Source organism: Vulpes vulpes, chromosome 12, assembly GCF_048418805.1.
Source record: "Vulpes vulpes isolate BD-2025 chromosome 12, VulVul3, whole genome shotgun sequence".
NCBI lineage: Eukaryota > Metazoa > Chordata > Mammalia > Carnivora > Canidae > Vulpes > Vulpes vulpes.
The window spans coordinates 50,377,566-50,392,776 of record NC_132791.1 but is presented as its reverse complement, the minus strand read 5'-3'; the positions used below and the strand labels follow the sequence as shown (position 1 = coordinate 50,392,776).

At 46.5% G+C, this 15,211-nt stretch overlaps 1 protein-coding gene across 5 annotated transcripts in view; it reads right to left on the bottom strand.

Moving 5' to 3' along the window:
- The window catches only part of TRPC7 (transient receptor potential cation channel subfamily C member 7), a 143,587-nt gene that overhangs the window by 26,374 nt on the left and 102,002 nt on the right, over window positions 1-15,211 (bottom strand). For all 5 annotated transcript variants that reach the window (XM_072728538.1, XM_072728539.1, XM_072728540.1 and 2 more), the window contains 2 exons: window positions 9,233-9,466; window positions 4,977-5,241 (listed from right to left, as the gene is read on the bottom strand). In XM_072728538.1, coding sequence (XP_072584639.1) covers window positions 4,977-5,241; window positions 9,233-9,466 — 499 coding nt within the window. The remainder of the gene's footprint in view (window positions 1-4,976; window positions 5,242-9,232; window positions 9,467-15,211) is intronic.

The following is a 15,211-nucleotide window of genomic DNA, read 5'->3' as shown; positions in this document are numbered from 1 at the left end:
TGCCTGGCTGTATTTCATCCATGAGCCAAGTTCTCTCTCTCTCTCTCTCTCTCTCTCTCTCTCTCTCTTTCTCTCGTAAGCTCCATGCCCAGCACAGAGCCCAACAGTGCAGCCTGACCTCACAAGATCAAGACCTGAGCTGAGATCAAGAGTCGGATATTCAACGGACTGAGCCACCCATGTGCCCCTGTCTCTCTTTTTCTAACACTGTAACTAGAGTTCTGGAACCCCACAGTTTCATACAGTTTCTAAGCTGAAAATCTCAAAACAACCCCCTCAAAAGGCAAATCCTCTTTGTCTACTGACTTCCATGGTAAAGTCAAAGATATGTTCCTAATAAGAACAAAATTCCTAACAGAATCAAAAACTTTTCTTAAAGAGTTCTTCAAGAAAGAACACTCTTGGGCAGGTTGCTTAGTTTTCTCTCTGCTTCCTGACCCTCATCTTGGGATACTTGGATTTTGTACTCTGAGAGCATAAAACTTATCTGAGTGATGTCTCTTCCTCCTGTTTGGTCATTCACAGTTTCTAATAGAAGCAACTTGGAGATAATGAGCTGCTGGCAGGTGCACTGTCTGTCATGCCCAGACAGGCCCAGCTCACCAGCCAATGACCCATACACTCACATCCCTTTCCCCCTTTAGCTAGCCCCCCTGACACAGAAGCGTATGAGAAAAATAACCCAGACCTCTGAGAGCACCCTTAGTTCTGAAGTGGATGGAGCCTGCTGACAAGTTGAGAACTGTTCATAGAATCTAATCCCAGAGCTCACTCCTTGCTGGTCTGCCTTCCTATTCTGCGGAGCCTGAGAGTCTACCAATAAGACACTCGGGTTAACAAGCCCTTTGTTTTTGAAATGCACGTGGCAGAAAGTGGCCTCCGTCTCTCCATGTGAATAATGATGAGGTTTGGGTAGTATCAGCGTGTGTCGGCATGTAGTCCTAAGACCACCTTCACAGAGTCCCCCCAGTGACTTGTTAATGCAGATGTCTGGGCCCTACCCTAACTTGCAATTAGACTCTCTCGGGGGTGGGGCCTAGGAAGTCCCCAGAGTAGCTATTTCCCCAGGTGATTCTGGTGTGGTTTGGGAACCACTGATCTCGGTTAAGACTCTTCATACTCTGGGGCATCCCAGGTGGCTCAGCGGTTTAGTGCTGCCCTCAGCCCAGGGCATGATCCTGGAGACCCAGGATGGAGTCCCACGTCAGGCTCCCTGCATGGAGCCTGCTTCTTCCTCTGCCTGTGTCTCTGCCCCCCCCTTTTAATGAATAATAATAATAAAAAAGACTCTTCATATTCTGTGGTTATTTATACTGGGGTAGAATTAGTTCAGTCTATTTCCTTCTAACCCCTTCACAGAAGTCTGCTGGATGGAGGGAAAGGGAATTTGGGGTGGGGAGGGAAGAATTGGGACAGATGGGGGGTTAGAATAGGGATTGGCTGAGGGCTGAGGGTCTGCAGTGGTAGAGAGACTTTTTGCCTCTTTTGTCCCAGAATGTCCCCGCCCCCCATCATTTGGGACAGCACTGTAATTAGGTGGGATTCAGGTGGAATGGCTTTTATGACCTGAACTGGACTGCACCCCTACAGCGAACAGGGCTCTCCTGGGAGCCACAGCCTCTTGGTTCCTCGAAGTTGACTTTCAAAGGGGACTCCTGAACCCAGTTGTCCTTGAACATGGCAGGTATGGGGCTGGGGGGAAGATAACCTGCGGGTGCACCAGCCCAAATTTCCCTTCTGTAGGACTGAGCCTCCTGACTCTGTAGAAGCAGATAAGGGACCCATCTTACCCTATAAGCTCAAAATTCCACAGGAGAGAAGCCCCCCCCCCCCCCCCCGCCGTGGGAGGGCTGGAGGGAAGATGCTGAGCTAGAGCTAGGCAGGGTGGCCTGGGGATGGGCTGTTCTGAAGCAAACATTCACCTGAGAGGGGTCATCTGACTTTATCACCTGCGTAGCTGGCATACAGAATAGTCCTGAGTCCCCTAAAGCACACATCTCATTCATCCTACCGTGGCTTTTTGCTGATCAAAGATCTCTTACGGGGACATGCTCTGGGGAGCAGTCAGAAGGTAAAAGATGACATTTATAAAAATCCATTCTTTCCTCTGCACTTCACTGCTCTATCGACTGTTTCCCTGTTCAATCACACCATCATGCAGCTGCATGTCCCATTTTAGGAACTGCCAAAACCATAAATATCCTGTACTTTCTCCATCATGCTCACTGCCGCCACAGCTTTTCTTCCTTTCCCCATCCTGGGGGCCTGAGTCCTCTTTGGTTGGGTCCCTGGTGCCTAGAAGGTTTTTATTGGGTTCCCAGGACTTGGGACAAGCCAACTGCTTTGCTCCTTTCTTCTGCTTTTGTCTTTTCCAATGGCTTTTCTGATCCCAGAGATTCCCTCTTTCATTTTCTTCTGTGTCCTGGCACTGACCTTCTGAGCACCTGTGCACCGGGTCCCCAGTGAGGAGTAGGATGAGGGATTGCACAGAACACCCAGGATGGAGGAAATGGAGCACAGGTTCACATGGTCAGATTTCCAGTCCAATGTTTACCCTGCTTCCCGGAGTCCAGCTTTGTCTCCCCTGTTCATCCTGTCATTCATGTTCATGAGGAATTTAGTGAGCTGTACAGTGTGCACAAGGCATTGTGGAAGTACAGGAGGGACATCAAGGCCTTTGTTGACTGACAGCTTGACTGTCTTTCAGCAACAATGCATCCTATGCTGAATGGCTTCATCTAGCAGATCCAGAGCAAATTTGCTTCTGGGCGATTCATGCTTACCTCATTCCTGCCACAGCTAATCACTGAGTATTGTAGTAATAGAAAGTAGTCTGACTGATTCAGTGAAATACTTGGCCTGATCTGGACAAAGTTCGTAAGTGAGGCCACTGCTCAGAAAGGGTCCCTTAGAGCCAGATCAGTACGTAGGTGTCTGTGCTTGCACCTTATCCTCTCTCCCCTATTCCTCATTCACCATCTCCATGATCATCACTGCTACTCCCTGAAGCTTTATTGTATGCCAAGCAGTGTGCTCAGTACTGTTTCTTCTTATGGGATCCTTAGAACAATCCTGAGGTTGGCCATCTTAATATTCTTACCTCAGAGCTGGGGGCATTGAGGCCCAGGGGATTTGAGTGCTTATCCAAGGCCACACAGCCAGTGAGAGGAGAGCTCAGACCTGAACTTAGACTGTCTGAGCCATGGGCTGCTGTGGGCTGAGGGCAGAGCCAGGCCCTTCTCAGGTGCACTTCTCTGCTCTGGGCCAGGCACCTGCTCTCTGTAAAAACAAATCACTTCTCTGCCCCACAGAGTAACAGTGTCTGTGGTGTGGCAGCACCAGGGTCCCACTCTTCTAGATAGCTCCTGTGGGCAGGGCAGCATAGCACATGGTTCTGAGCTGAGGGCCTATGGCACTCATTGCCCTTGGTTTGGGTTTTCAGAGGTAAGCACCTTCCCCTGATGGGTGATTTCTCCAGAAGAAGGGTAGAGTAAGGTCATGCTGTAAGCTGGGAGTCGCTCAGGAAAACTGTGTGGCCGGGCTCAGCCATTTTCACCGGCAGGGTAACAGATTCCAGGCCACTCAGGGTTCCTTGGGCCCCCATGTCAGGAGTGCTAGCCCTGTGGGTCCCAGCTGCTGCGCTTGTGCCTGGACACCTGCCTGTCCTTCCTCAAGATTCTGGTGGGAGCTTAAGGAAGGCAGGAAGATGTTCTGAGCCTGGGTGCACTGGGGGAAGGACCTCAACTGGAACTATAACCACCCATTTATTCCTAAGGGTGTTTATGAACAAGGCAGGAAGTCATTTCCATTTTACAGGTGAGGACACAGAGGCATGGATATGTCAAGTGACTTGGCTTAAGGTCAGGAGCCAGGGGGAACTCGGGTCACCTGACCTTCTCCCAGGCCTCCAGGAGACGACCAGCACCCTCTGCAGGGGTGAGCCCTGGGTGCAAGGACACAGGTTCCGTGAGCTCCATCCCCAGCCCCATGTGGAGGCCGTGGCAGCGGCGTGCTCTGCGAGCATCAGCTACTTCTGGCCATTGATGGCAGTGGCCTGCTAGAGCCCCACACACGCGTCTCCAGCCTCCCTGCCTGGCTTTTCCCTGTTGCCGCCGAGGCACGCGATGCTGCGGACCGGCTCCGTGTTCCTGCACGTACCGGTACCGGCTCGGCCGGCAGGTGTGCGCAGCTGCTGGCCTGCACCTGCTTGCACACCGGCCTCTTGCGCTGGGTGGCTGTGGCTTCCCCCGGTGTCCCCGAGGTGTAGGCCAGTCCACATCCTCTGCGGTGAATTTGATTAATGGGAGACGTCAGGTGGGAAGGCTCCAGCTGGTAAACTGTGTCTCATTCTGATGGGCTATGGGGAGATGCGGCATCTCCGTATAATCTCCTGAGAGAGTGTCGCGACTGGGTTGTTCGTTCTGCTAGATGGTGGCCAGGTCAGAAATACCCCCCGCCCCCCGACTTCACTTTCCTTTTTCCTTCAGTCCTCTTGCATTTGGATCACAACTGCCTTTCTCCAGTGAAGCACGGGCATGCAAGATCTGCCCAGGGCTCTAGTTTCTAGGCAGCACAGTGCATGCAATGATAATAGTAATAGTAACTCCTTTCACGTATCGAGAATATGCCGTGGGGCTGCTGCATCATCTCACTGAATCTTCATACTATCCCTATAGAGCAGGTATGATTTTTATCCTCATTCTAAAGGTAAGGAGACTAAAGCTCAGAGAAGTTAAGGAACATGCTCATGGCTGCACAGCATGTAAATGGCAAAAATGAAGATTTAATACAGCTTAAACACTGGGTTCTTTCAACTCCAGAACATGAACTCTGAAGCCACCCCGTAAAGAAAGTTGCCTGCAATTTGTGGATACCAAGGAAACATGAGTCTCTGCAAGGAGCTGCCTGCTAGAGACTCCTAAGCATTCCGGGGAGGGCCTAGAGAGACCCTTCGAGGAGAGCCCTGGGGTACTCACGTTGTAAACGCTGGGTTGTACTTCGCACCTCGGTAGTAGGAGTAGAGATTGAACATCCCAATCATGAAGGCCACAAATACCATGATAAAAATGACCATGAACTTGAAGATATCTTTCACGGTTCTCCCCAGTGAGATCTGCAGAGGCCCAAAACTTTCGTTGGCCGGCAGGATGTACGCAATTCGAGAGAAGCTCAACACAACAGCAATCGCATACAGTCCTTCTGATATGATCTGAGGGTCTGAAGGCCACCACTTGTCCCTGGCTGTAAGAAAACAATCTAGGTTACTTACTGAGGTGAGGAGTGGACAGGGTCTGCTGTGCTGACTGGTCTCTGGCGGAGAAACCAGTTATTCATCTTTAGAGGTGTCAGACCTCATCATTGCCATTCCTGCCCTTAAAGTTCCTCCCAATACACAGAAGGGCCCATCTGCTGGGAACACCCTACCCTCCCTTTAAGGGTGCTTCATTCACACTCATCCCTTCAAATTCTGGTCAGGTGTCATCTCTCTCAGGAAGCCTTGACTCCTACAAACTGGGACAGGCTCCCCACTCCTCTTTTTGCTACTGTAGTATCCTGTACACCCTCTGTCATGGAACTGACCATGCTGCTTACTATTCTGTCCTTAAAAAAAATTATTTATTTATTCATGAAAGAGAGAGAGAGGCAGAGACATATGCAGAGGGAAAAGCAGGCTTCCTCCAGGGAACCCAATGTAGGACTTGATCCTAGGACCCCCAAGATCATGCCCTAAGCCAAAGGCAGATGCTCAACCACTGAGCCACCCAGCTGTCCCCTATTCTGTCCTTCTTATCAGTGTTTGAACTCCACAAGCAGGGGCTATCCCATTCACTGGGAAAGCATCACAGGGAGGTGGTGGGGAAGAGTGTAGGCCTTGGAGACAGACAGACCTGAGGTTGACAGTGGCCTTTCTACTCGGAGGCTGTATGATTGTGAGCGAGTCAATTAACCTTTTGGAACCCAATTTTCTCCAATTCTAAATTGGGGATACTATCATCAACTTCACAGAGCTTTAGTGAGGATGCAATGCAACCAGATATGCAAAGTGCATAGGGTCTGGCATACAGCAGGTATTGCTAAATGTTTGTTAAATGACTGAAAGAAATACCACAAGTTCGGGCTGGCCACAAATCAGAACAAACTAGCCCACTTGAGGGCTGGGAATCTAAAGGATCTTGCCTGAAAAAATGCTCTTGAGTTTTGTTTCTCAGACAGTATATGTTTGGAAGCTCTGTGTTTGATCTAAGGTCTCCAAAGTGGTGACTGGTCATCCAGGTTTGCCATGACGGCCCTGTTCCAGGTGGTGAGAGTCCTGGGATCTGTTCTGGGCTGTAGAGTTTCTGCTTGTGGTCTCTGGTGAGGGTCTGAACTGCCCTGAGTGTATTCCTGCAGCAAAACAAACCTGTGAAGTGTTCCTATGGCACAAGGGATGGCATTCATCGCTCATAAGGACACACTGCTATGTGTCAGGACACACTGTGGTTCTCTGATAAGGGCAACATCTTCATTCTAGGCAACCCATAACTGTACGTGGGTGTCTGCAATTGTCACGATGCCAGGGCAGGAATATTACTGAAATGCTAATGCCCTGCAATACTCCAGACAGACCCGTACCATGAAAATTGCTCTGCTGAAAAAGCCAAGAGTCTCCCCGTTGAGAAATGCTAAGTGAAACTTAAATTGAGAAACATCAGAAACTGAAATTAGCCCTTACGCATACATTAGCTGTAATTTTAGTGACAGCCCTGTAGAGTAGATATTATTATTGCCATTTTAAAGATTGGATTAGGGGTATGGGGTCCTTTTCATAGGCAGGTAAGTGCAGATAGCAAGGAGATTACATAGCAATTCTTGGCACCCCAGGGGACATGGAAGAGGAGGAATTTTAGCCTTTATTTTCAAGGCTGGACTGTGTTAAACAATTACGATAATAAAGAGCAGTAAGAAATCTTTCGTAAGGGAAGCCAGGCTTCTGTTTGCTACAAAGTTTCATGTTGTGTATTCTAAATTGCATTTGGAAATACAATAAAATTATAGACTCTATGTTCTCATCAAGGTCATAACTTAGAAGTCCAGGAAAGAGAAGTAAGGAGAACAAATTATGTTTTTCCAACATACCTGTCAGCCTCCAAGGATAGATAACACATTTGGGTAGCATGAAATAAGATTTGGCTTCTACAAAAAGACACCAAAAAGGAATTTCTTTCCCCCCTCTCCTATAATTTACCATATTAAACCTCAGCTGTAAGAATAAGACACTTCTATTATCTAGTAGGATGGATTGAGTTGTTGTCAGACCCTGGTGATCAGGTCAGGACTTCTAGTGAAAAAGTGTTCTACTTGGACTGGCCTGTAAGAGTTATGATGGGAGTAAGAGCAAAGAGCACTGTGATGATTCAAAGGGGTTTTCTTCTTTTTGGAGCTCTTTCCATCAGAAAAATTGTCCAATCACAGCCTGAAAAACTGGAATCTGCCTTTTTGGAGCTGTAGAGGTTGGAAGGCACCACCGCCTGGCTCACCCACAAGGGGGCTCTCTTGCCCTGCAACTGTAGCACAAGGGAGCACCCTGAACCAAAAGATTTCCAAGGGCAAAGGGTGAACCTCAAAGCAAGGGCAACAACGTACAATATTTAGCAGTTGGGTGAGACCTTAACACAATCTTTAATAAGAACAGAAGGCACAGGTGGACAATACTGCACCCTGAATCAGGGCATTAAGAAAATTATCCAATTTCGTTATCGAGATTCTCTCATCTTTCATTGATGAACGCTGAATGGCACAGAGGGGAAAATATACAAGCCCATGTGGCCTTTAACACATCTGAATTTGCTAAACCAACCAACAAAGAGTGAACGGTTGGTAATACTAGGAGACTCCCCATTTCTCAGGAGGTGTTTCCTTACCATGTTTACATGTAGCATAATTTGTGTAATATAATTTATATCCAGTATGGGTAGCAACTCAACCTCTGTGTTAAATGGCCAGCCCTCTGCAGCTCATTGCGTTACCCGACCATAAACATTCTTTGGTCACAGGAGCCATGTGACTTCATCTAACTTTTGACACTCAAACCCTTCATGATGTAGCAGCTGCCATTAATGAATGCCTATTCAGTGTCCAGCTAATTTACTGGTAACAGTAAATCTGTTTCTTCTCCCCACTTATCTTTCTCTTTTAGGAAAGTACAGTGTTAGAGCAGGAAAATAACCCACTAGGCAATGTTGATCACAAATATTACCATTTAGTGAACATTTACTATTTTCAGAGGACAATGCAAAATTCAGCATATGCACTATCTTACTTAACCTGTAAAACGAACTTTCTGACATGGGTATTATCCTGGTGTTACACATAGGAAAATAAAGGCTCAGAAAAGTTAGGTAAACAAAATCTCAGAGTAAGCTATAGAAGTAGGTTTTGAATTCAGGTGTAACTCCAAAGCCTGGGAATATAATAAGCCCTGGGCCATTTTGCATGGTTTTCAATTCATGGGCCAAGGATCCCTTGCTATCTAAGGCATTGCTGTATTTCTGAGAACACTGTGAGCCCAGCTATGGACACCCATTTCATCATCTGTAAAAAAAAAAAAAAAAAAAAAAAAAAAAAAAAAAAAAAATCAAACAAAAAACAGAAAAGACTCTTTGTAGGCTTTTTGCAAGGATTGGAGTTTACTGTATAATATGTCTATACAGACCTAGGACGTCTGTAATACATGGATGCTACTTCCACTGTTCCTAAAATTTCAATCTACTACCTCACATTGGTGGTTTGAAAGAATTAAGGCATCTCCAAAAAACTGCCCATAAGGAAAAAACTTTTGAATTGGGCATTCAAGGGCCTATCTTTGCACAAAACTTAGGGATCCAGTACAAAACATTTCTTCCATCTCTACATTTCCCCTTAGCGCTTCTGGATCCACATTAGAAATGAGATCTTTCTTAAAAAAAAAAAAGGAAAAAAAAGCAGCAACCTCCCAGAAATGTTCTAAGAGCTTTACCACGACAAATCTATCCTTCTTAACACATAAAAAAATTTATTTCTTGTCGGCACTAATTCCACGTTCTAATCTGCAGGTGGCGCGGCCGGACAGGACAGTTTGGAAGGGGGAGGGGGAAGGGGGAGGGGGAGGGCGAGGGCGAGGGCGAGGGCGAGGGCGAGGGGGACCGCACGTGGGGGCCGTGGCCACGCCCAGGGCGAGGGGCGGGACGCGACGGAGCCCCGCCCCCTGGCTCACCATAGGTGAAGTAGGCCACTTCCGGCGGAAGCGAGACGTTGTGCAGCGTGGCGTCCTGCACGTGCTGGTCCACGTACAGCTGGGCCTCGCTGGCCTTCAGGAAGGCCATGAACCTGGCGGTGAAGGAGGCCACGAAGATGGACAGCATCCCGAAATCCAGCAGGTTCCACAGGTGCAGCACGTACTCCCGCGGCCCCTCCTCCCAGATTTCCTTGCATTCGGACCAGATCATTCCTGCGGGAGAGTGAGAAGTTAAGACTCCTTCTCCAGTTCCCTTGGCATTTGTGACCACCGCAGGCACCGCGGGAACCGGGGTCTGAATGTAAATGTGAGTTCTTGAGAGCTGGGGACCTTCTTAGCCAGCGGCAAACAGAAACTGACTGCAAAGCCAGGTTAGGAAACAGGAAGCCCTCAGACCACGAGAAGACCCGTCAGCTGCCCCTCCCCAGATAGACCATCTCCAGATGAGGAGAGCCTTCTCATCCTCCCATGGATTCTTGGAGGCCGGTAGGAGAAATACAGCGTCCAGCGTTTGTGCAATCTACGAACCGAAATGTCATGATGACATGACATTTCATTTAGAACCGGATGATTCCACATCACCTGCCATCAGGGAAATACAAATCAAAACCACAATGAGATACCACCTCACACCAGTGAGAAAGGGGAAAATTAACAAGACGGGAAACAACAAATGTTGGAGAGGATGCGGAGAAAGAGGAACTCTCTTGCACTGTTGGTGGGAATGTGAACTGGTGCAGCCACTCTGGAGAACTGTGTGGAGGTTCCTCAAAGAGTTAAAAATAGACCTGCCCTACGACCCAGCAATTGCACTGCTGGGGATTTACCCCAAAGATACAGATGCAATGAAACGTCGGGACACCTGCACCCCGATGTTTCTATCAGCAATGGCCACAATAGCCAAACTGTGGAAGGAGCCTCAGTGTCCATCGAAAGATGAATGGATAAAAAAGGTGTGGTCTGGGGATCCCTGGGTGGCGCAGCGGTTTGGCGCCTGCCTTTGGCCCAGGGCGCGATCCTGGAGACCCGGGATCGAATCCCACGTCGGGCTCCCGGTGCATGGAGCCTGCTTCTCCCTCTGCCTGTGTCTCTGCCTCTCTCTCTATCTCTCTGTGACTATCGTAAATAAATAAAAATTAAAAAAAAAAAAAAGGTGTGGTCTATGTATACAATGGAATATTACTCAGCCATTAGAAACGACAAATACCCACCATTTTTTTTCGACGTGGATGGAACTGGAGGGTATTATGTCGAGTGAAGTAAGTCAATCTGAGAAGGACAAACATATGGTCTCATTCATTTGGGGAATATAAAAAATAGTAAAAGGGAATAAAGGGGAAAGGAGAGAAAATGAGTGGGAAATATCAGAGAGGGAGACAGAACGTGAGAGACTCCTAACTCTGGGAAACAAACAAGGGGTAGTGGAAAGGGAGGTGGGCGGGGGGTGGGGGTGACTGGGTGACGGGCACCGAAGGGGGCACTTGACGGGATGAGCACTGGGTGTTATGCTATATGTTGGCAAATGGAACTCCAATTAAAAAAAAACAAAAACAAAAAAACCTAAATGAAATGTCAGGAAATTCAGGTTCAGGATCGGGAAAGGGCTTTCTGCAGGTCCCACAGGTAATTCAGAACCCGATGGTCCTAACTTTCTACATTTCTGTTGGTTATTTCAGGGAGCATTAAATTGGGGTTGTTAGTTTCTTCTTAATTTTGTTAATGACTTGTTGGCTTTTAAAAACATTTGTCTTCATTGGTACGTATTAAGTAATGTAGAGAATATGTCAACAAAATGTTGCTAGTTCCCCACCTCGCCTCTCAGCCAGCTTTGTGAAGTGACCTAGAGTAACGGTTTGGTTTGGTGCTGCCAGTATGGTGGCTATGAATCACATGTGGGTACTGAGCTCTTGAAATGTGGCTGGTTGAACGAGAGGTGCTGTATTAGACCATACCAGATATCAAAGACTCCATAAAAAAGTGAAATATCTCAGTTTTTAAAAAATCAATCCTGTGTTGAAGTGACAGTATTTTAGATAATTTGGGTTAAATAAAATACTAATTTCGCCATTTTTATTATGAGGCTACATTTAAATATGTGGCTTCTGTATGACTTGGAATATTTTTGAATTGAATACTGCTATTATCTGTCTCAATTGATTATTCAGCTAAATTGATTTAGGTTATTAAAACTTAAAGATTTGGGCAGCCAAATCTGGCAGGGCGGTTTAGTGCCACCTGCAGCCCACGGTGTGATCCTGAGACCCGGGATCAAGTCCCACATTGGGCTCACTGCATGGAGCCTGCTTCTCCCTCTGCCTGTGTCTCTGCCTCTCTCTCTCTCTCTCTCTCTCTCTGTATCTCTCATGAATAAATAAATCTTAAAAAAAAAAAACTTAATGATTCGAAAACATTTTTGAGCATTTACTATGTGCTGGACACTGTTTTGTGTATGTGTATATTAACTCCGTTAAATCTTTGCAACAGCCCCATGAAGTACATCCTGTTAATCATTTTTGGAGTTAATGTTTCATTAGGTACAGAGAATTGTACTGTGCCCAGCTAGGAGGCAGGAGATCTGGAATTTGAAAATAGAATGTCTGCCCATGAAGCCTTTGCTCTTGACCACTATGTTATTCTGCTTCTTCAAGACATAAAGTTGGATTCAGAGCCAGTAATGTGCAGAATAGAATGTTTTGTAAATGACATTAAGTCGTCTCTGTAACTACTCACACCTGGGTAAGATTTGATGCAGAACCAGCCCATTCTGTGTGCTAACTTAGCCTGCATACTTAGGAGGTTAATGTAGTAAGACAGTTGCTAAGTGGTCAGTGAGTGAAACAATTTCACTCACCAACTACTCCCTCCCAAAATGTTAACACTGCTTGCCTCTTTTGGCACTCTCCTGGCTCCTGTGCATCAGAAGGAGGGCTTGCTTTCCCATAGGCTCCTGCCTCTCTCACTGCCCCTGCTCAGCCTTCTTTGTTTGCTCCTCATCCCCTTCCCCCATCCCTTAAAGGCAGTTGCTTTCCAAGATTTCAGCCATTTTCATTTTTCCCCCTGATCTTGAGTAAGGGGGTCCACCCTTGCAGCTTTGTCTTTCAATTCCTTGCAGATATCCCACAGGTAAATAATTTCTGATTTTTCTTAAAAGCTTAAAAACTAAATTTTCACTGTGCAGAGAGACTGCTCTAAGTGAATGCCCTGCCAGGACCAGAAATATCACATATTCTAAGTTGGCCTCCTTGTCCTTCCATGCCTCTTAGTCCCACCATTATCCAGTACCCCCTCTCTTACAGCCCCGACTCCTCAGGTGTCATCATGGATCACTACAGTTCTGCAGATCGCCGCTGGTGGACTCCCAGATCCATCCTGCCCTCTCACTTTTCACTTCCTTCTTACCTCCTCAAAAACAGGTCAGATCATGGTCACTTCCCCCTCTCAACCCCAAAATAAAGTTCAGACTGCAGAGCTGGGCTGTCAGACCTTTCTGTGATCTGTGTCCATACATCCTGGATTTCAGCAAAGCAGGTCTTCCCAAGTCCCTCAACAGTTCCACTCCAGCTGTTTGCTTGTGTTCCCTTTTCTGTCTCCTCTGGACCTCAAACTCAAGCACACTGGCAGATGACCACATTATAATTCGGTGGCCTTTGGGGACTTAGCTGCCTACAAAGCCTGGAGTCAGGGATGATACTAGGAGCAGACAAAGGGTCATGGGCACAGAAGCATGGCTGACTTGGTTACAGGCCCACATCTGCCACACTAGATCATTTCTCCTCTGCCCAGGGACAGTTTTAAGCAGAGTTGTCCCTTTTTTGGTTGAAGTGGTTCATTATATAAGAGGAATTGAAACTAAATATTTCTCTAAGGAGAAAAGTAATTTGAGAGAGTCTGTTTAGAGGAGTCATGGCTTTGATGAAGTAGATTCTAAGATTTACATGTCTGTGTCCAATCAGAGGCCACACAATAGGAAATATCCCAAAACATTGTAGGACTGTTAACAAGATACTCCCACTCCCCACCTTGCCTTATTTTTTCTTTGCAGACCACAGTTCTCAAGCTTACCCTTTCAGAATTTGTATGGTAATTTGGCGAAGTAATAATTTTCTTAACGCTGAAATTACTTTCAGTTGTGCCAGTTTAAATAGATATTTTAGAAATGTTTTTAGAAAAACCATTACAGGCTGAAGGAAGTAATGTTTATTGCTTTTGTCTACCCTCAAATTAAAATTCCTAATGTCTTAGTGGAAGTGCTTTTAGTTTGGCACTAGGACAGTTGCAGGCTATCACTTAGGGCTGTCATTGGCCTTAATCCAATGAAGGATTGGAATCCAAGGAAGCCCTGGGTTCAGGTTCTAGCTTTGGCCGCTTCCTTCGTATTTGACCTTAGAAAAGTTCCTTGATACTTTTGGAGTTTTGGGGGTAATTTCAAACACTAAAAGCTCTATGAATCTGAAATGCAAATAAATTGTTTATAGAAAACTGGTTTTTTTGACCAATATAGTAGCTCCTCCCATGGGTATTGCAAATCATTTCCCCCATAGTCAAATACACTCGTCAGTTTTACTAGATCAAATATTAACTCACCCAGGCTAATTTAAATATTCCAAGGCCATGACTAAAAGCAGGGGTTTGAACAGCAGGAATGCTTAATGAAAAAAGAAATGTGTGAAATTGAGTACTTTAGTGAGTGAAATTAGGCCCCTTGCTTCCAGGGGGCTGAGGGTAGTTCAGCATTTTCTATCCAAGTTCTTGCCTCCAGCTTGTCAATCAGAGGAGTGTTTAGAGCCCAGGAGCTCAGGGGTAAGGATGCTGGGCACTGGTGCCTCCTTCAGGCAAAATCCCCTTCACTCGGGGATGCCTGGAGCCCAGAGAACAAGGTCACTGATAATAAGGATGGCTGTTAGTGGAAAGGTCTAGGAAGTGCCGGGAAGCCTTGGGGGAAAGGAGTAGCTCATTTGGGCAGGTTTTGAATAATGGCCTGCAGGCTGGTGAGATGGCGCTCTGGCAGTTCAAAGGGCCTTCACTCCCACCCATGCTTCAGATGCTATTCAGAAGGGATCCCTCTTTCAGAATCCTGTGAGACTTAAATATGCACATTCTTTAAATGGTCCTGACCTCAGGGCATCCTCTACACTGTCCCAGGGTCCTCAGCAAAGCAGACTTACCCCACCCCCTCTGAGGAGGCCTATGGATCCTTTCAGGTCAGCTTCTCGCTGGGCCAAAATGTAGGTGTTCTGTGAACTCTCAGAAGGGCCAATATGCCCTGAGGCCCTGACATCCAAATACTATCTCAGTGGCTGGTCCTTTGCAACAAATCTGGGTCTCAGGCACATTTGGAATTCAGTTGTTTTCCAGCCGGGAAGATGATATTAATAGATTTAAAACTTTCTAACAAAACTCTTCCTCTTTCTTTAATTTTAGTAGCTAACAAATACTGTGAACTGCTAGGTGCCAGGCCCTGTGCTAAACACTTGAGCAACAGTAAACCTTCCTAGTAGCCTTCTAGCTAGTTAAACTGTAATTATCTTCACCTTACAGGTGAAAAAACTTAACATACGAGGATGGTAAGAAAGTTGTACAAAAGTAGACAGGACTCTTGCTCTCCACTAGGCTGCAACTACCATGCCCTGTACTAGGCACAAACTTACTCTTATTGGGTAGGAACTCATCCACCCACTTGATAGACATTGTTGAGTGCTGATTCAGTGCCAGCCACCATTCTGGGGATACCATAACCAGGAAGAAAGCCTTTCCCTAGCAAGCTCAGTCTAGTGCTCAAGACAAATGCATCACAAGCAATAATGAATGTTCTAGGATGACAGATGCTGTAATGAAAATGTCCAGGTATTGTTTGTGGAGATAGAATGATAAGAACAGTCAGTGTTGTAATCATGAGACCCAGCACAGTTCTTGGAACAACTTCTATTTGTTCACTGAGTGGAGTGAATTCATGGAGGA